We start from the raw sequence: 21160 nt of genomic DNA on the forward strand, positions 1-21160 counted from the left end.
AGACTGTGAGCCTCACGTGGGACAACCTGATTCCCCTGTATCTATCCCAGCACTTAGAACAGTGGTCTGCACATAGTAAGCGCTTAACAAATACCAACATTATTATTATTATTATTATTATTCGCTAGGGACCGCACTAAGCGCTAGTGTAGATACTAGATAATTAGACTGGACACTGTCTATGTCCCACATGGGGCTCACAGCTTTAATCCCCATTTTACAGATGCATAATTGAGGCACAAAGAAGTGACTTGCCCAAAGAAAGAATAATGATAGCCGTATTAATAATAATAATGATAATAATATGGGTATTTCTTAAGAGCTTGCTATATGCCAAGCTCTTTATTAGGTGCTGGGATAGATATAAGATAACCAGGTCCCACATGGGCTCACGGTCTAAGTCGAAGGGAGAACAGGTACTAAATCCCCATTTTGCAAATGAGGGAAACCGAGGCTCAGAGATTTAGTTAAGTGACTTGCCCAAGGACAAAGAGCAGGTAAGTGGAGGAGCTGGGATTAGGATCCAGGTCTTCTGACTCCCGGGCCTGAGATCCTTCCACGAGGCCACACTGCTTCTCACAAGTTCTAGATGTTCCCCTACATGTTTGGTCCGTAATAAAGAGATCCCGTTACCAGTGACGAAGTCTGTGACCTCCTTTCCTCCTCAGCCGGGATGTCAAATATGGAGCAGGAAAAGGCAAAGGCATGCAAAGTGTCAGCCAGTCTCCAGATGATGTGATAGTTTGTGGAGAGAGAGGGAGAGAGAGAGAAAAGGAGAAGAAGAAGATAGGCTCTACGCATCCAACACACACCGATTCCTTTCAGCTGCAGGCTAGAACAGCATAGAAGGAAGTGTCCCGGTGAAATATCACACTCTTCCTTTACACGACAGCATAAGTGTACTAACAGCATAATACTCCTCAGAGGGTGAGTCATTCAAAAACAACACTAGCCTGATGAGACTACACAAAGGGTGGATTTCGGCTTAATTACGATAACATTATTCCAATATCATTCATTAACAATAACGACAATCGTGATAGTTGTTACACATGTATTATGTGCCAATCACTGTACTAAAAACTGAGGTAGATTTAAGATGATCAGGTTGGACACAGCCTCGGTCCCACATGGGGCCCACAGTGTAATGGGGAGGAAGGACAGGTCTTTAATCCCCAATTTACAGATGAGGAGACGGAAGCAGAGAAGTGACTTGCCCATCGCCACACAGCAGGCAAATCGTGGAGGAAGGATTAGAACCCAGATCCTCTGACTCCCAGGTCTGCTCTCTCTCCACTAGGCCGCACTGCTTCTCATTACGTTACTGAGCCTAGACTGTCCCCACCAAATGTTCGTTTGGAGTTAGATTCACTTGGAATAGTGTTTTAATCGATTTAAAATAGCTATCACAGTGTTTTCCCAAGGGCCTGAAAAATACTTTTTCGATGAAATTTCACTTTCAGAGCTATGCCACGGGCTGAAGTGACCTGAATTCATTTTACTTCTGCCAAGAAAACACCAAAATAGTATATTAAAGCATCACCCAACACCACGCAAAACATTCGCACAGCCTCTTCATCCCGCAAAACCGCAGCAGACCCGGCCGAGAAATAACAGTTTCCTTCAATTCGGAAGTCTCAAGATAAAACATTAAAATGGTAGAACCGCCATTACGTTTTCCTACGACTGTCCGGTTTCATCTCTCGGTCTCTGGGAACAACGCTACGACCTAATAGCTAATCCTCCCCTCCATTCGAAACAGGTGTACGCTCCCGCTTGCGACCCCAGTGTCGGAGGCAGATAAGAAAAATCAGCAGTAGTAGTGAGATCTGGCAGTTTCGCTTTTGCAGGTCATCTGCGAATCCACACTTAACCTAGAACAGAGCAGGAGTCTTTGGGATTCGTCCGGCTCCCTTCGAGTCCAGAGCTCTCCTCCCTCCCCGAAGGGTCGGGGTTTGACGGACAGGGTCTCAAACTGGATGTAGCTCTCCCTTTCCAGGTCCTCCTCCCTCCCGGACTTGGGCTTGCGCTGCAGTTGAAAAACTTTGTAGAGCAGGACAAAGATCAGTGGCAAGACAAGGACGCAGGCGATACCGCTTGCCACGGCGAGCAAAGAAACCGGACCACCGCTCTCTTCGTTCATCTGGTCGGTAGAAAAAATGACACACTGGTCTTTTCGGGGCGCGGCTCCTCTGGGACAGACGCAGGCCACGTACCGGATCCCGGGCTTCAAGCCGTCGATGGTAATTTTGCTCTTGCTGGGGTCTGTGCTCAGAGGTAACATGTCTCCTTCCCCGTATCTGGAATAGAACACGGTCACGGCGGGGCTATCTGTGGTGCCGCTAGCCCTCCAAGTCAAGGTTACCCTTTCGTCCGTCTCGCTCACCACCTTGAGGTTTTTGACGGCGACGTTCGGCCCGTCGCTTGATGCTGCCGCTGAATTCGGCAGCTCTCTCTCTTCCTCTTCCTCGCTTGCGCTGCCCGGAGCCAGCTGGTTGCCACTGGGGATCGACTCCAGTTGCTCTTCTCCCCTCGGGCTCGTCTTGGGTGGCCTTCGGCTAGCCGTCTCGGTGCTCGACGGTGTTTCGGCGGTGACAGGTGTTGGCGTGGCACTGGTGGAGGAGGAGGAGGAAATGGGTAAAGAAGAAGAGGAAAAGGAAGAGGCCGGAGGTGACAGAGACTTAGGGACGGATGAAGTTTTCTCTGCTTCTTGCTTGGCCTCCTCTCTCGGGGGGCTCCGCCCGTCGGCTCCGAATCTCCTCCCGTACCTCCGGGGCGATGGGGTTGTGGTGATCACCCCTACCACGGTGACGGTGACGGCAGCCTCTGACATCCCGGCCAGGTTCTCGGCTTTGCATCGATATTCCCCTGCGTCCTTGTAAGAAATTCCAGTCAGGCTTATTATGGACCATCTGACTCCCTCTTCGGGGGTTTCCTGAATTACTGAAAGGAAAAAAAAAGTGCTCATTGTGGGAGAGGAAAAAAAAAAATTCCGCAAACAAAGAAAGAGTGACTAATTTTAATAGGGGCAGAAGCAGTCCCTCCTAAAAATGTTTGTAAATATAAAGATTTTTAAGTGAGGAAGCGGAGACTAGTTCGTTTCTGGAGCAGCGTCATCCTTGCCATTCCAAACTCTTAATTTACGTTTACTGTCTTCCCTCCTGACTGGATCTAGATTTTGGGAGGATCCGTATAGCACGCGGTTCACCCTCAGAGTCTTACACTAAAGCAGGACTATCACCTCCTCAGCTGTAAAAAAATAAATCTGAAAAGTCTTTCCGAATATTAAATTATACATTCTCATAGAACCCACACGGCCACCACCCTGGCTCAAGTGCTTGTTATATGACATTTGGACTATTGCATCAGTCTCTTCGCAGTGCTAAGCGCACAGTGCACTGCCGTGCACCTAGTAAGTGCTCAATAAATACCGCTGATGGATTGATTCGCAGTTCTCCCTGTCTCCAGCCTCTCCCTCTCCAAGGCATTCTCCACACTGCTGCTTGAATTATCTTCCTGAAGCATGATAATAATAATAATGGCATTTGTTAAGCACTTGCTATGTACCAAACACTACTAAACACTGGGCTCAGCACAAGCCTTCCCCCAAATCCTTCCATTATCACAGGCTTCAAGACTTTTTTTTTTTTTTTACCAGCTTGCTCCACCTTTCTTTTTTTTTTTAATGGTATTTGTTAAGCACTTACTATGTATCCAACATTGTTCTAAGCAGTGAGCAGGTATAGGTTAATTAGGTCGGACACAGGCCCTGTCCCGCATGGGGTTCTCAGTAGAAGTGGGAGGGAGAAGAGGTATATGGTGAAACCAGGTTAGAGTCCAGGTTCTCTGAATCCCAAGCCCATGCTCTTTCCACTAGGCCATGCTGCTTTCACTAAGCGCCCAATAAATGCCATCACCTCTACTATGAAGATTGTTGGAAGAATGACTATTCACAAAAAAGTACTTTATACTCTCAGTTCTGATTCAGAACAAATCACTCTGGCCCAATGTTAACTTTCTTCGTATCGGAATTACGGTTCCAATTTCCAGGGTTTAATAAGCTTTCTCAAGCATCGTTCTACTTATTTTCCCAAAGCACTTAAGTTTACTCCCAGCGGAAAACTTAAGCCTAAGAATTGTCATGCCCATAAGATCCCAAAACAGCGACCCTTAAGTCTACAAAATCTTTTATCTAAAATAACATATTTTTCTTATCCATTGATTTATTAGGCTGTCAATTGCTTCATAGTTTCCGTGGAGAAACTAAGGCACAGTAGCTAGCCTGTGCCAGTAGCAGTCTCAAGGACTTAAGTGTGTGATCTGTTATGTGCTGAACACTGTACCAAGCACTGGGGTAGATACAAGATAACCAGGTCCCACATTGAGGCTCAGAGTCTAAGCAGGAGGGAGATCAGGTATTGAATCTCCATTTTGTAGATGAGAGAACTGAGGCACAGAAAAGTTGAGTGACTTACCTAAAGTCACACAGAAACTAAGTGGCAGACCTGGAATCAGAATCCAGCTGACCTGGAATTAGAATCCAGCCCTCTGACTTCCGGGCCGGACTCTTTCCCCTTGGCCACACTGCTTCTTGACTTGACTCTCATACTTCATTCCCTTGATCACATTTATCTAATTTTTTTTTAATTCCCCAAATTTTCTCTCCTCCACACCCAGAAAGAGAACAAATAAAATGTTCTTACATATAACTTTCTCTATCTAATGGATTGTCGTTTATTATCTCAAAATCCGAAACGCCGTATCCTTCTTTTCTCGAACGAAAAAAGAAATACCTGGGTAGTTCACCGGCAAATTGTCCGAGCGGATCCAGATGAGCTGCGGGGTGGGATACCCTGTGGCATCGCAGCGCAGTAGAACGTTACTTCCCAGCGGAGAGGTGATTTTAGTGGCCGAGGTCATCACCGACGGCCTCAGACACTGCTCCAACTCTGCCTTTTGGAAGGAGATTCCTGCTAAACTCTCAGGTCCACCGCAAATCAGGAGGGGATCAAGAAGCACTATTGTAGAGTCGATGGTTTTCGACAGTTCGATCACTTTGGAAAGTCGACAATCGCAGAACCACGGATTATCCTGCAAACCTTACACAGAGAAGGGAAAAAAGGGGGTGAGAGCGCTTTAGCCTTATTGATGTCGTGATTCCGGATGTCAGGATAATAATAATAATAATAATAGTGGTATTTGTTAAGGGCTTACTATGTGCAGAGCACTCTTCTAAGCGCTGGGGTAGATACAGGATAATCAGGTCGTCCCACGTGAGGCTCACAGTTAATCCCCATTTTACAGATGAGGTAACTGAGGCCCAGAGAAGTGAAGTGACTTGCCCACAGTCACACAGCTGACAAGTGGCAGAGCCGGGAGTCGCACTCATGAACTTTGACTCCGAAGCCCAGCCTCTTTCCACTGAGCCGCTCTGCTTCTCTAGTAGTAATAGTAATTACTATTAGTAATTACAAATAGCAATTACTATTGATCCTAGGCCTCTGTATGCGTAGTCTTAATTTAGAATGTGACCTAGACATTAAAGTCTAAAGTCCTCTCCTGAAAGTTCACGCTGATGACGAAATCCACACAGAGGCTTTATTTTAGCCATTCAACGCTATGAGCCCTATTACTTCAAAAGAAAACAGGGCTGCGTAAAACGACTTAAACCCACCCGAGGCTGCCCTCCATGAGTTTAAAGTTTCTTCCTCGGAGCCGGGCCGGGGAAGGATCAGAGAATTGTAATTATGGTCTTTATTAAGCACTTACCATTTGCCAGGCACTGGAGATCGCACAAATGCCCAACTAGGGCACCAATAACGATGATGGTATTTGTTAAGCGCTGACTGTGTACCAAGCACTGTTCTAAGCGCTGGGGTAGTTACAAGGTTATCAGCTTGGATGCAGTCCCTGTCCCACCCGGGGCTCACAGTCTTAATCCTCATTTTACAGATGAGGTAACCGAGGCACAGAAAAGCGTAATGACTTGCCCACGGTCACAGAGCAGATGAGTGGTGGAGCCGGGATTAGAACCCAGGTCCTTCTGGCTCCCAGGCCCATGCTCTATCCATTACACCAACTGCTTCCCTGATGGCACTAAAACGATTCCAGACAACCCTTTGCCCATCCTCTTCATTTTTATTTATAAAAACTATAAAATCGTCCCCCCCAAACCTGCTTATTTTACCGTGGGAACTGCTAATGTTTGTACTTTAAGCCACTCCAGGTTTTCTACTTCGAAACTGATAGACAACCTCTATTGCGTTCATGAGTCAATCACTCGATAAGTTTTTACGAAGCACTTACTATGTGCAGAGCACTGTACTTGGCACTTGGGAGAGTATTATAGAATGAGCAGTAAGGTGTCTGCCCTCAAGAAACTCACAGTCCAGATGGGAGGCAGAAGGTGAAAGAAATTACAAGTAGGAGGAAACGAAAGGAAATCAGGCCAATTTCAATGCAGGCTACGTTTCCCCAGAAAAAGGTCTGTTTGAGTACTCACTGAAGAGCAGAGAGAGCAAGTTCAGGCAAGAAGGACCTCTGTGATAGTGAGAAACTACAACCGTATTCATCCACCTGGTCTCACTGACCAACATCCGGACGGTCTCCACCGTCTCCACCTTTTCTCCTCTGGACCCAGCAGAGGGACAAGACTAGGAATAAGTCAGTCGGTCAGTTTAAATAATCGGTTCTCTGCCACTGGATTGGCAAAGGGAGTCTTTCTCTTCTGTTGAGAAGCGGCGTGGCCTAGTGGATAGAGCACAGGCCCGGGAGGCAGAGGGATGTGGGTTCTATTCTCGGCTCCACCACTCTTCTACTGGGTGACCTTGGACGAGTCACTTCACTTCTCTGTGCTTCACTTACCTCATCTGTAAGATGGAGATAGAGACTGTGAACCCCATGTGGAACGTGGACTGTGCCCAACCCGATTACCTTGTACCTACCCCAGTGCCTAGTACAGGGCCTGGAATATAGTAAGCACTTAACCAATACCATTAAAAAAAAAATTGTCCATGTGACAATCCCGATTTCAGCAGAAATCTCTTTCAGGCCCAGAATTCTGCCTGTCAGAGCTATGCACCAGAACGTAGCTCCCTTTGAATCTTTGAATCTTTGACTCTTTGAATGGCAGGTTCCTATCTGTCGGCTTAGCGGAGACAATAGAGCAAATCCTTCAATGGGTTTCTACGTTCTGATCTGCACGTCAACACACTGCATAAACGTGAAGCGATAATCTCTTCCACTCGGAGGTATTTTTCAAGTCAAAGGGAAAGCTGCACCTGGACCCAATCCCGGAAGGGTGTCCGGGGACGGGGTGGATAATCCGTTTACATTTGCAAGGGTAGGAAGCAGATGGGGGTTATGGTGGGACAGGGCTTGAGCTTCCCCGATGCAGCCTGTATTTCCCCAGGAAGGAGAAAAAGGACTAATCCCTGTGAGGGGCTCTTTCTTCCCCACTTCCAGGCTCTCGGCTGACTGGGGGGTCCAAACTAGCCTGGGGCCCCGGCAGATAAGACCTCAGAAACTAGAGGAGGGGGCATTCCTAGGCAGAAACAGGGGAGGAATTGATTACGTGCCCACCCTGTCCTGGACCGAAGGAGTATCTTCACGCTTTTTGCGGAGGGCTTCATAATGGTATTTGTGAAGCGCTTACTATGTGTCAGACACTATTCTAAGCACTGAGGCGGATGCAAGTGAAGTAGGTTGGCTGCGGTCCCCGACTCGCATGGTGCTCGCAGTCTCAACAGGAGGGAGAATGGGAGAGCTGAGGCCCAGAGAAGTCAAGTGACTTGCACAAGATCACACAGCGAGCACTTGGCAGAGCTGGGATTAGAAGCCAGGTCCCCTGATTCCCAGGCTCCTGCTCTCTCCATTAGGCCACGCTGCTTCTCCTCAGGTTGGGGTACATTCTGAGAGAATTCGCAAAGACAATTTGGAGAGCGAGCTTACGAGGGAGGCCCGGTGAAATCGGGGAGAGAAAGAAGGCAGGACCTGGACTCGACCTTATAGTTGTTTAGAGCTTTATTATTTCAAAGTGCTTTCAAACGAATGACTTCACTCTATCCCCTCTGAGGAAACGGAGCGGGTCACACAGCAGATGGGGCAGAGCTAAAATGAGACGCCAGATCTCCCGGCCGACAGACTTCGGAGTCCTCTCTCTGAGGCCACGCTGCCCTTTCCTCATCAATGGGTGGTTCTTGGGTCTCGTCCCCGGCAAGACAGTCCCTAAAGCTTTGTGAGGAATGGAGAGATGTGTGCCAGGTGGTGTTTCAAGAAGCCACTGCTTCCTTTCAAAGTTGGATATAAGTCTCTGGCACCTTGGGAAGGCCACCCTAACTTGGCGAGACTTACATCCAACTTCGAAAGGAACCAGTAGCTTCTTGAAACATAATAATATCGGTATTTGTTTAGCGCTTACTATGTGCAGAGCACTGTTCTAAGCGCTGGGGTAGACACAGGGGAATCAGGTTGTCCCACGTGGGGCTCACAGTCTTCATCCCCATTTTACAGATGAGGTAACTGAGGCACCGAGAAGTTTAGTGGCTCAGAGGCTGGATTCGAACCCATGACCTCTGACTCCAAAGCCCCTGCTCTTTCCACTGAGCCACGCTGCTTCTCCTGGCACAATCTCTCCTTTCCTCACAAAGCTTTCATAATTACCTAGCTCCCCCTGTATGAACCAAAACCATCGTATAGTTGGCTTCAAGGCTCTACCCATCTTACTCTCTTCACATCGACTCTCGTGACCTATTACTTCCCAGTCTGCATCCTTTACTGATGGCATGCTCACCTTCTAACTGTTCCTGGCTCAACCCTCCCGCCTCCGCCGCCTCGTTGATATTTTTCCCCTAGCCTGGAACTCTTCCCCCCGTTCCAATCATTAGACCTCGGTTTTCCCTAGCTTCAGAACCCTCCTGAAATCCTCCAGGAAGCCTTCCCCAAATAATTCCCCACATCTTAGTAATGTCAAACCAACCAACATCCACAGGTGGAAAAAGCATGGGGATGGGAGTCAGGAAACCTAAGTTCTACTCCCAGATCTGCCACTGGTCTGCTTTGTGACCTTGGAAAAATCACTTAATTTCAACTGTGCCTCCGTTTTCTCATCTGTAAAGTAATGGGTAGCATACCTGCTCTCCCTATCTCTTAGGTTATAAGCCCTGTGTGGGGCGGGGACTTTTTCCAATCTAATCGTCTCGTATCTACCCCAGCACTTCATACCGTGTTTAACGTTTAGAAAACAAGTTTAAAATCTCATTATCGTTAATCCTATCATCAGCATTTGTGTACATAGTACATTTATCCCAGCTCCGCCACTTGGCCGTGTCACTTAACTTCTCTGTACCTCCGTTACCTCATTTGTAAAATGGGGATTAAGACCGTGAGCCCCTCGTGAGACAACCTGATTACCTTGTATCTCCCCCAGCACTCAGAACGGTGCTTGGCACATAGTAAGAACTTAACAAATACCATCATCATCATTTATTTGTGTATCCAATTATTTACCTCGCAGTTTCATCCAGTCATGCTTGGAGGGAGGAAGCTGATTTACTGGCCCAAAGACAAACGGTCAGGGGTTTCTTTCAGATGCGGAGAGGATTAGGTAACCAATGAAGGTGTTTGAGGAGTGGGACAATGAATAATATTTGAGAAAAATAGGCAGCAAAGTGATGTACGGACTGGAAACGGCAGAGTCCGCAGTTGGAGACACCAGTTTGTAAGCTGGTCCGAATTTGACAAGAGCCTGGACCGGGGACACGGCCAATTGGTTGGAGAGGAAGAGACGGATCCAGGAAGTGTGGAGAAAAAATGGTCAGGATTTAGTAAAAGGGACAACTTTGAGTTTTGAAATTCAACAAGGAGTCGAGAATAATACGAAGGTCATGGTACATGGAGGAACTGTCAACTATTAGGAAAGTTAAGTGGGGGAGTGAGTCTGAGAGGGAAGATGGAGAATTCAGTTTGAAACATACTGAGCCTGAGGTGTCAGCCGGACATCCGTGGAGAGCGAAGATGAAATGTTAGAGGGCAGAACAAGTGAGAGTTTGGTGCTAGCACGGAGGTGGCAGCTATCGCTATGAGAGTGGATGTTCTCTGTGAGCAAGATGTGAGAATAACACGATATCTACAACGGAACCTGAAACGATCCCCACAGTTAAGAGGAGAGAGAGGCGACAGAAGAGCTAGAGAAAGAGATGGAGAAGGAGCTGCCTCCACAGCAGCCGAATCATCCCACACCCTTCTTTGACAGAAACCCTCATTCTGTCTTTGTCTTATGCTGTCGAGTCGTCTCCGACCCGTAGAGACGTCATGGATGCATCTCTCCCAGAACGCCCCACCTCCATCTGCAATTGTTCTGGCGGTACTGTAGCTACAGAGTTTTCTTGGTAAAAATCCAGAAGTGGTTTACCACTGCCTTCTTCCATGCAGGAAACTTGAGTCTCCACCCACGACTGTCTCCTGTGCCACTGCTGCCCAGCGAGGGGAGTTTTGACTTTTGGCAGATGGCCTTCCACTTGCCAGCCACTGGCCAAGCTAGGAATGGAATGGGTAGGCCTCTGCTAGACTCTCCCTCCCATAGTCGAGAGTACTGGCAACTCTCCAGGTGTGACCCTGAGAGGGGAAGAAACCCTCATAGGTTTGCAAAAAAAAAAGATCTGATCCCTCTTGTTTCCAAACACAGTTTACATAATTTGCTATCCAAAGTCAAAGTACTCTTTTCTCTCTCTTTAAAGAGACAGTAACTCTCAAAACACACAAAAATGGAGCTTTTCAATGGATAAAAATCAATGAATTATTGAAGCATGTAGCCCGAGAGGACTTCAGGAAATCATCAGAAGACATCCCTTTGGACCTTTGGCTTTCAATGAGACAATGGTTTGGACCTAAACCGTTCCACTTTTTTGTATCTGACTCCTGCACGGCAGACTAAAAGTTTCCACTGCGAGAAGATTCAGTGACCTTAACATCCGAAAAGCCTTTCCCAGCTGAGTTCTTCCCGGCCTATTTAAGTCCATTTCCTCTTATCCTATTCATAATAATAATAATAAAAACAGCTGATGAACACCAGCTCTACAACATTCTCATTTAGCATATTCAGAGACTCTCTTTAAATCCTACCTGTGCTTTTTCTACTCCAGGGCAAATAGCGCTAATTCTTTTAACCTTTCCTCATACAGCCTGTATCCTAACCCTTTAATCAATCACTAGTGCCTTTTGGACCCTTTCCAAGTTCTCCACATCTTAAGTAGCAGGGCCCCCCAAAATGACAGTGCTCTAAAGAAGACCTGACAATGTGCAATATAGTAGAAGGATTATCTTTGTCATTCTTTCGGGCTATACAAGGGTTCGGTGGTTTCTCTCTCGGGAAAAAAAAAAAAAGCTTCCAGAATGCCTCCGTAACTTTTTCCACCTCGCGTCAGGGGAAGAGTGCAGAGAAAGAAGGCTTAATTATTAGGAGGATGGTATAGCTTCCTTATGAGGATATACAGAAATGATTTGTGTAACTCAGAGAAGCAACGTGTCCTGGTGGATAGAACTAGCAGAGGGGACAGACCAGGAGTCAGCTAATCGAGTCTCTGCCATGGGATTGGCAAGTGGAGTCCTCTGTGGTTGAGAAGCAGCCTGGTCTAGTGGATAGAACATGGTCTCGGAAGTCAGGAGGACCTGGGTTCTAATCCCAGCTCCGCCACTTGTCTGCTGTGTGATCTAGGCCAAATCACTTCACTGCTCTGGGCCTCGGTAAAAATGAGGATTAAGACTGTGAGCCCCGTGCGGGAAGTGGCCTGTGACCAATCTGATTTGTTTGTATCCACCCCAGAGCTTAGTACGGTGCCTGGCACACAGCAAGTGCTTAACGCATATCCTTTGGGTTCTTCGGTCTGGAAAGACCATATGGTAATGGTGCTAAAGCTAAAGACATAGAGATAAACAAATAGATTAGATATAAATGGTCAAGAAGGACAACCATCACATAGTTCTGCCAAGCATTCTGTGGATTCCGACAGATGAAATCTTGGGCCGGAAAGACCACTGCTCTGAATTGGCAATCCAACAGTCAATCAGTGGTATTTAGTGAGTGCGTTCTCTGTGCAGAGCATTGCACTAAGCACTGGGGAGAGCAGAATAGAACAGATGGTGGTCTTTTGTTCTTAAAACAGTTAGTGAGACAGGCAGCATGGCGCAGAGAGGTTTACCTGATGCAGGCAAGAGAGGAAATAAGAAAAGTTCTGAGACTTTTCTTTCAAATTCATGGGATTTTTCTAGACTGTAGGCTTCCTGTGTACAGGGCTATGTCTACTAATTCTATTGCTTAGTACTTTCCAAACTGTTTAGTACAGTGCTCTGCATACAGTAAATACTCAATAAGTATGATTGTTTCTTTTCATCTGATATGTAGCAAATAAAGTTTCCACCTAGGAAAATTTGCTTTACCATTTTTAACATTTTTACAAAGAGTTCACATTATTTTATGTGTTTGTGTTGCAACCCCTGCAAATTTCCTCTGAAAGACATTTGCTGCAATCTGATAATGGGCAGAAAATCCATTTTGTGTGACCAGTCATTCAATCGTATTTATTGAGCACTTACTGGGTGCAAAGCACCGTACCAAGCATTGTCAGTTTACCCTCTTGAACTCTTATTCAGGTGAAAGATTCTATTCACTTCAATAATCAGTAAATTAACAGCATTACTCATTGTGGGCAGGGAACATGACTACCGACTCTGTTGTATTACACGCTCCCAGTTACTTAGCACCAGACTCTGCACACAGTAAACGCTCAGTAAATACCACTGATTGATAGACTGAGTGGCTGAGAGCTAGGCAATACAATAAGACAACAAAACACTGGCAAGGCACATGTCATCTACCCTCAAGCGTGCAATCTAATGAGGGAGAGGGACGAAAATGATTTACCGAACAAAGAGAGAGCCCAAAAACAGTAGAGAAATGTCAGGGTGAAACAGCTGAGAAAAGAATGGAAAGTACAGATAAGTTGGCGGAAGAACTTGTGCTTAAGGTCAGAAACAGAAGAGTTTTAGAAGACAGAAGTATGGTTGCTGATGAGTAGCAGGTGAAGAAAACCAATCTGTCAGTCGGCCTCTGCCCTGGAACGCCTTTCCTCTTCATAGCCGACGGACGAGAGCCCTCCCCACCTTCAAAGCCTTATTGATGGTGCGTCTCCTCCAAGAGGCATTCCCTGATTGAACCCTCATTTCTTCTTCCCCCACTCAAATGCACCACCCTTGCATTTGAATTTGCTCCCTTTATTCACCCCTTCCTCAGCCCCACTGGACTTACAATTCGTTTATATTAATGGCTGTCTCCCGCTTTGGACCGTAACCTGCTTTGGGCAAGGAACATACCTACCAACTCTGTTATATTATGTCGTACTTTTCAGTCAGTGCTCAATAAATGACGATAATAATATCCGTTGAGTGCTAAGTATGTGTCAAGCACTGTTCTAAGCTCTGGGGGAGATACAAGCTCATCAGGTTGGGCACAGTCCCTGTCCCACATGTTCACAGTCTTAATCCCCATTTTACGGAGGAGGTAACTGAGGCACAGAGAAGTTAGATGACTTGCCCAAATCACACAGCAGACAAGTGGCGGAGCGGGGATTAGAAGTCCTTCTTACTCCCAGCCCTGTACTCTATCCATTAGGCCAGGCTGCTTCTTCTAAATACAATTGGTTGATTGAGAAAGGCAGGGAAGAGCCTCGAAGCCAGAGTTAAGGAGCTTCTGCTTGACGCAGTGGGAGGTGAATGACGACGGGAGGTTTTTGAGGAGGGGAGAGATGGAGCTGAGCATCGCGGCAGGAAACATTTTGGAGTAAATGTGAAAGATTGTGTGTTTTCTAGCTCTAAAAAAATTAGAAATTCCTTGAGAGCTCTCTTTCTGATGTACAATTTAAGTGACATTTCAGCAAATTTAGGATTCAGCTCCGAACACCGAAATGTTTTCACAAACACCAGTACGCTAAGCTGGCACGGTTCCTGTAAAGTTCGGCAGGAGTTACCCCCCAAAATCGCTTGTCAGTTTGTTTATCTGGTGTCCAGATTAAGTGCTGGAATCCATGAGAACAGCATGAGGTGACTGTATGGCATCCGTATCGCAAATGAGCAGGGCACTGAGTTATGACCTCAGTCAGTTCACTGCTCATTTATTCTGAAGGGGGGAGACATTTTGCCAAGCTCTTAACCCACATGAGTTGTTCCAGGACGCAACTCAGGAGATAAAGTGAGGTCATAAAATAACCGGTTTTCTCAAATACAGGTGGGAAGGTCCAGCTTGGGAAGGCATATGGTCACAAACGTCACAGCACAACACTCCCTCTAGACCGTAAGCTCCTTGCGGGAAGGGAATGTGTCTTCCAACTCTGTCGGATTGTACCCTCAAAAGTGCTTACTACAGTGCTCTGTACACAATAAGGGCTCAATTCCACAGATGGACTGAAATAACAGACAGTCTCTGGGTGAACACAGTGAGGTCTGGACTGTGGGTGGTGTACTGGCCAGTGGGATTTTCTTCGAGGATGAAGGACAAGTGTGTGTGTATGCATTTGTGCACATAGAAAATAGATTTAAAACTACAGTCAGTCCTTGCAGTTGTTCTGGATTTGGTGCCTTACGCAGAAACATGAACCAGAACCAGTTTTCTCATAGGAATAATGGAGGATTGGTTCCCGAACCAAGATCGGATACCCTGTTTTTACCAAAATTATCCAGAACTGGGCACTCATTCGACTGAAGATGAATAATATAGCTCACTCACCTCTTTACGTTGTCAAAGAGGTTCCACAAAAGGGTAGCCAGATTTTTAATTCATCAGAAGTAAAATCAACATCTCAATCCACCTGTTGACTCATCCTCGCTCTCAAACACCCCGACCCCCCGGAACCCCCTTCCCTCCTCTCTGGCTGCAACCCTCTGCCTTCTGTATACTTTCCCGTGGATTATCCCTCAATCTAGACTTTAAAAATGGTTTCATTTCCCCGTGGCTGCCGTGCGTCCTGGAACGCCCCCAAAGTCGCCGGGGCTAGAATCGTTAAAGTTGAAACCACCACCGTGAGGTAAAGCCGAAGCATTTGAAATATCCCACGTGTCGTGTGTCTTAACTCGAATCATCTTACGTCGAGGACTTCCTGTCCACCCCTCTGAAAGATGAGCCTCCTTGGGCCCAGTATTTCGCTCCGCGGACGAGAAAGCCAAGGATCGGCCGAGCTTACCGAGAACGATTCTTGGCGGCGGGAGGGCTTGGACTCCACCTGAGGCCGACTCGGAGAAAGGAGGCCAGACATCCAGGAGGTCAGGCGGGAGAGTGGTCAGCCTGTTGCTCGAGACGTCCAGGTAGGTGAGGTTCTTCAGGAACCTGGAGGCTTGGGGCGGCAGGCTGACCAGTTTGTTGTTGTGCAAATCCAAGGTCCTTAGATTGGGCATCTCCAGCAGAGATTCCCAAGGGAAAGTGGCCAACAGATTCCCATCCAGACGCAACTCGCGGAGCCGCCCGAGGTTATAAAAGCTGCCGGTGTCGACGCCGGTCACGGAACTGTAGGCTATCCAGAGGTACTTGAGGTCAACGAGGTAATAGAAGGCTTCGGTGGGTAACCTGCGTATGGCGGTCTTTTCTATCCGGAGCTTCACGGTATCCACAGGAACGTTCGTGGGAATCTCATACATATCTGGGTCATTACACAACACTGATCTAAGCAGCCAAGAAAGCAACAGACAGAAAGAGATTTGCAGCTTGAAGTCTACTCTTCAATTCTAAATCGTCCCCTCCAGCTACCTATCTGCAGTCTCCCGTTCGCCCAGAAGAACCACGAGTCACTTCCACCTTTTGCAGTCCTGCCTATGCGGTAAACAGAGCAAACAGCTTAAAAATGGGCCCCATTTTTAAGTTACACTGTGTTAAAATTGGAGTGTGAAATTAAGAGTCCGAAGGACCTGGGGTCCGATCCCGTTTCCGTCACTTGTCTGTTGCGTGGCCTTAGGTGAGTCACTTAACTTCTCTGGCCCTCAGTTACCTCATTTGCAAAATGGAGATCGAGATGGCTAACCCCATGAGGGACAGGGACTGTGTCTACCCTGATTAGGTTGTATCTGCCCCAGCGCTTAATACAGCGCCTGATGCATAGTAAGCGCTTAACAAGTATTGTAAAAAAAATCTATGCCCCCTCAAATAATGCCGTCATGAGAGCAACCCCAAAGGTTGCCCATTTTGAACATGTTGCAGTGTTACCTAAATGCTAAAGGTGTGTTGCACTACAACAAACCTAAAGAGCTGCTTTCCGCGAGAAGAGGTGGCTTAGTGGATAGAGTCCGGGCCTGGGAGTCAGAAGGACCTGGGTTCCAATCCCGGCTCTGCCACGTGTTTACTGTGACCTTGGGGAGATGACTTAACTTCTCCTGGCTTGTTACCTCACTTGTAAAACGGGGATTAAAACTGTGAGCCTTATGTGGGAAAGCGTCTGTGTCCAACCTGATTACCTTGCATCTACCCCAGGGCTTAGAACAGTGCTTGGCATATAGTAAGCGCTTAACAAGTACCATTATTATTGTTGTCATGTGGACCCGCAAGCTGTGTGTACACTAAGCAAGACCATGCCATAAATGATTTAGAAGCCAATTCATGAAGTTCACCCCATTCATGAACTTCTCCAGGCTACAAAATTACAGAGAAGCTTCACGCTAGAGGGATTTCTGTTTCATTTAGGCTCCACCTATGCTTAAGGAGTCAAACTATCAGTAGCATTTATTGAGCACTTACTGTGAAAAGCAGCGTAGCCTACAGGCCTGGGAGCAAGAAGACGTGGGTTCCAATCCTGTCTCCACCACTTGTCTGCTTTTGACCACGGCTAAGTCATTTTAACTTCTTTATGCCTCAGCTCCCCCATCTATAAAATGGGGATTCATTATTTGTTCTCCAGCCTAGTTAGACTGCGAGCTCCATAAGCGACCTAATTATCTTGTATCTACCCCAGTGTTTAGTACAGTGCTTGACATAGAGTTGACGCTTATCACAATAATTACTATATTATTAAAGTATTTAGGAGACTATGCTGAAGTAGAACCATCCCTGCTCTCGAGGAGCTTACAATCTAGCAGGGGAGACGGACATTAAAATAAATTACAGATTGGAAAGCTAGATATGAGCTTAAGTGCTGTTGGGATAGGGGTGAGGAGAGTACGTGGTTAGGGGATTCATTTTATATAAAACAAAAAGAACCCTGTTAATCACTCTCATCCCCTCTCAGGATCACACCTGGAGGGTCTCGAGTCCTCTACCAGTTTCGGCTAAGGGAGGGAGAGTCAAGCAGGGGCCTACCCATTCCATCCCTAGCTTGGCCAGAGGCTAGCAGGTGGAAGGCCAGAGGCTACAAGTCAAAACTCCCGTGTTGGGCAGCAGCGTCACGGGAGAGAGTTGAAGGTGGAGACTCAAGTTTACTGCGCGGAAGGAGGCAATGGTAAACCGCCTCCAGATTTTTACCAAGAAAACTCTACGGATCCACTAGCAGGACGACTGCAGATGGAAGTGGGATTTTCTGAGAGAGACGGGTCCATGGAGTCGCTATGGGTCGGAAACGACTCAACGGCATAAGACGATTCACTTTCATGCATTCAGATATGTTTTTCCACTATTCGCTCTCTACCTAATTAGCATTTCGCGATTCATTATTGCTATTGCAGGATTAATTGATTATTGCTATTGTATGATTACAGTTCATGCAATGACTGATACAAACTATTAGAAAAGTGAATTGAAATTGAAATTTTTACGAAGCGATGCTCCACTATGCTTAGATTTGAGCCGTATTTCTTATTCGAAGAGGAAATCTTCATTATACTAATAATTATGGTATCTGTTAAGTGCTTATTATGTGCCAAGCACCATCCTAAGCTCTGAGGTAGATACAAGGTAATCAGGTTGTCCACGTGGGGCTTACAGTCTTAATCCCCATTTTACAGATGAGGTAACTGAGGCACAGAGAAGTTAAGTGGCTTGCCCAAGGTCACACAGCAGACAAGTGACAGAGCCGGGATTAGAATCCACATCCTCTGACTCCCAGGCCCGTGCTCTTTCCGCTAAGCCACGCTATGTCTCACCCTAGGTAAATTATTTTTATGCTCTGACTCTGCGAATTCAATTCTGTCAGAAGTGTCTTCAAACTCCTTTATTTAGAAACACTGGTAATATTGAATTGGGAAAAGAAGCACTATACCTATACAACCTCAGGGTTGCTTAATCCGCTTTATCTGTTAAGTAACTTTCCCCAGGGGCCTTAGCAAATCTGTAGCCAAGAAGATAATTGGGGTCTCTATTTTAAAAATTTCTACCTTATAAATTCAACACGGGTAAAAAGAGGAATTCTTACAATATATCTTTTTCTAGGTTTAGTAACTTCAACACACATACAACAGCTACTTTCCTTTCTTCCCAGAACTATCCACCTACACCCAACGTGAAAAGGAAAACCACATACGGCAATTTACCTGCTTGACTTCCCCAAAGATAACTATAAAAAACATTTTAAGATCGATCCTTTCAAATTTCACGGAGACTTTGGAAAACGGGAGGTTTTAGAAGAGGATCATAAAACTGAGATGTTTGGAAAGGGTTTGGTTGTTCAGAAGAGATACAGGAAGGGAACCGAGTGATTGTATAAGACAGGTCTGTCAGCATATAATCTCCACAGAACTCAACGAAGCTCATGAAAGAAAGACTTCCTTATTTTTGCTAAGCACCAAGGTGACATTCCGCTTTTAAACTAAAACTAGGCCCGTTGTACTCTGATGATAGCTCCTGTCACATCCTCAGTCTATTTGGCTACAGCGCAATAATAAGAAGTGGATTTCGCTCTACCTTGTCCCAGTACCATGGGCGATACAGGTGCACTCTGTAGGACAAAAGCCGTCCGCTTCATCGATAAAGCCAAGTGCGATGCACAGATAAGGAAATAAAAGCATGATCCCCTATAAAAGACACTGGAAATGAAACCGACAACTTCAGATCCCCGGCACGCATCCTCCATGTGCTTCGAATGTGAACGTCCATTTAGTAAAAGCAGATTACGCGGGATTAACCAAGAGCCGTAGTTACTTAACCTTCAGTCGAATCCTGCTAAGGAGCAATTGAACCAGGCTTGTTTTATGTATATGTAGTTTCGATAAAATACAAGATGCAACGTAGGGAGAGAGGAGAAGACAACGCCCCTACCAGGAAACTTCCAATAGTTGCTTTTATCAGAGATCGCTAAGGAAAGGACATTTTCCAAGGCCATTCCCGATACTATTATGTTTTAAAGAAACCTGTAACGTAAAAAAAAAAAAAAAAATTTAGATTCAAAGCAGAGTAAACTTTGGAATTCTTGTTGCACTCATAATATTTTAATAATTTACAGTAAAGCCAATTTAAAAATCTGATGCTTAGTAACAGAAAGAGATTGGAATAAAGTTACCAATGTTGCCATCTACTGGTTACTAAAAGATGAAACAAATAATCTCCAAAATAACGGCAACATACACCGGCCGTTAACAGTCGCAACCATTCCCGATCCTATTCTTCTTCAGTTTCCCCAGACAACTTCAGTACCGCTTCAACGGCCGTTTCTACACAGATGATTCCGACACCACAGTAAGCGCTCGGGCCTGGGAGTCAGAAGGACCTGGGTTCTAATCCCGGATTGGCCGCTTTTCTGCTGTGTGACCCTGGGGAAATCACTTCTCTGGGTCTCAGTGACCTCACCTGGAAAAGGGGGATTGAGACTGGGAGCTTAGAGAAGCAGTGTGGCTCAGTGGAAAGAGCACGGGCTTTGGAGTCGGAGTTCACGGGTTCGAATCCCGGCTCGGCCACTTGTGAGCCGTGTGACTCTGGGCGAGTCACTTAATTTCTCGGTGCCTCAGTCACCTCATCTGTAAAATGGGGATTAAGACTGTGAGCCCCACGTGGGACAACCTGATTCCCCTGTGTCTACCCCAGCGCTTGGAACAGTGCTCGGCACATAGTAAGCGCTTAACCAATACCAACATTATTATTATTACCTCTCCAGCCCTGACTTCTTTGCAGCTTCACATTTCCTCCTGCCTTCAGGACGTCTCTACGGGGATGTCTAGACTGTGAGCTCGTTGTGAGCAGGGAATGTGTCTGTTTGCTGGTATACCGTACTCTCCCAAGAGCTTAGTACAGGGCTTTGCACACAGTCGGTGCTCAATAAATACGACCGAAGGCATGAATGTCCCAACACTTCAAACTTAACATGTCCAAGACAGAAACACTCAAACCCATCCTCCACCCTAAAGCGTTTACGTACATATCCTCCTAATTTTCCCATCATTTTAGATAACACCATCACCCCCTCTTTCTCACAAGACCGTAACTGCGGCATGACCCTTGACTCATATTTCCGCACGTTCAATATGTCACCGAATCCCGTCATTTCGACCTTCACGACATCACTAGAATCCGTCTCTTCCTCTCTATCCAAACCGTTACCACTCCGATCCAAGCACTCATCATTTCCCACCGGGACGGCAGCTGCTTCGTCACTGACCTTCCCGCCTCTCCCCACTCCAGTCCACACCTCACTCTGCGGCTCTGATCATTTTTCTAAAAAAGGCATTCTGGCCAGGTCTCCCCTCTCCTCAAAAACCTCCAATAATCACTCTACTAGCTCTGCACCAAACAGCGTAAGGTGCCTTTAAGGCGCCCAGTCGGCTCTCCCCCTTCCTACCTACCTTGCTGATCGCCCACTACAAACCAGGCCGCACGTTTCTCTGGACTGGGAGCCGGCTCTGGGCAGGAACGTGTCTGTCTGCTGTTATTCCGTGCTCTCCCAAGCACTCAGTCCAGTGCTTTGTGCACGGAAAGTGCTCAATAAAAACGATTACATGAATGAATTGCACTCCTTTAACTCCAACTACTCACTGTACCTCGATCTCGTCCATCTCGCTGCTGACGTGTTGACCACCTCCCCCCTCTGGCCTGAAACTCTCACCCCTTTCGTATCTGCCGGACGACTAACGCTCTTCCCACAGTCAAAGACCTCCTAACATCACATCTCCTCCAAGAAGCCTTGATTAAGCCCCACTTTCCTCTATTTGCCCTCCATTTGTTGTTACCTACGCCTAAGTCTCATTCGCCTCACCCCTAAAACACTTC

At 46.5% G+C, this 21160-nt stretch overlaps 1 protein-coding gene across 2 annotated transcripts; it reads right to left on the reverse strand.

Moving 5' to 3' along the window:
* Window positions 1-1367: 1367 nt before the first annotated feature.
* Window positions 1368-19306, reverse strand: LRIT3 (leucine rich repeat, Ig-like and transmembrane domains 3). 2 transcript variants are annotated; one of them, XM_007670147.3, is made up of 4 exons: window positions 19220-19306; window positions 15231-15706; window positions 4794-5099; window positions 1368-2943 (listed from the first exon to the last, which is right to left on the reverse strand). In XM_007670147.3, the coding sequence occupies exons 2-4, from the start codon at window positions 15679-15681 to the stop codon at window positions 1811-1813; spliced, it is 1890 nt and encodes a 629-aa protein (XP_007668337.2). In that variant the 5' UTR covers window positions 15682-15706; window positions 19220-19306; the 3' UTR covers window positions 1368-1810. The 2 variants fall into 2 exon arrangements, with proteins under 2 accessions (XP_007668337.2, XP_028932171.1); XM_029076338.2 differs by having other exon boundaries at window positions 18866-19306.
* Between the last annotated feature and the right edge of the window lie 1854 nt (window positions 19307-21160).

The sequence above is a fragment of the Ornithorhynchus anatinus genome, chromosome 12, assembly GCF_004115215.2.
Source record: "Ornithorhynchus anatinus isolate Pmale09 chromosome 12, mOrnAna1.pri.v4, whole genome shotgun sequence".
NCBI classification, from domain to species: Eukaryota; Metazoa; Chordata; class Mammalia; order Monotremata; family Ornithorhynchidae; genus Ornithorhynchus; species Ornithorhynchus anatinus.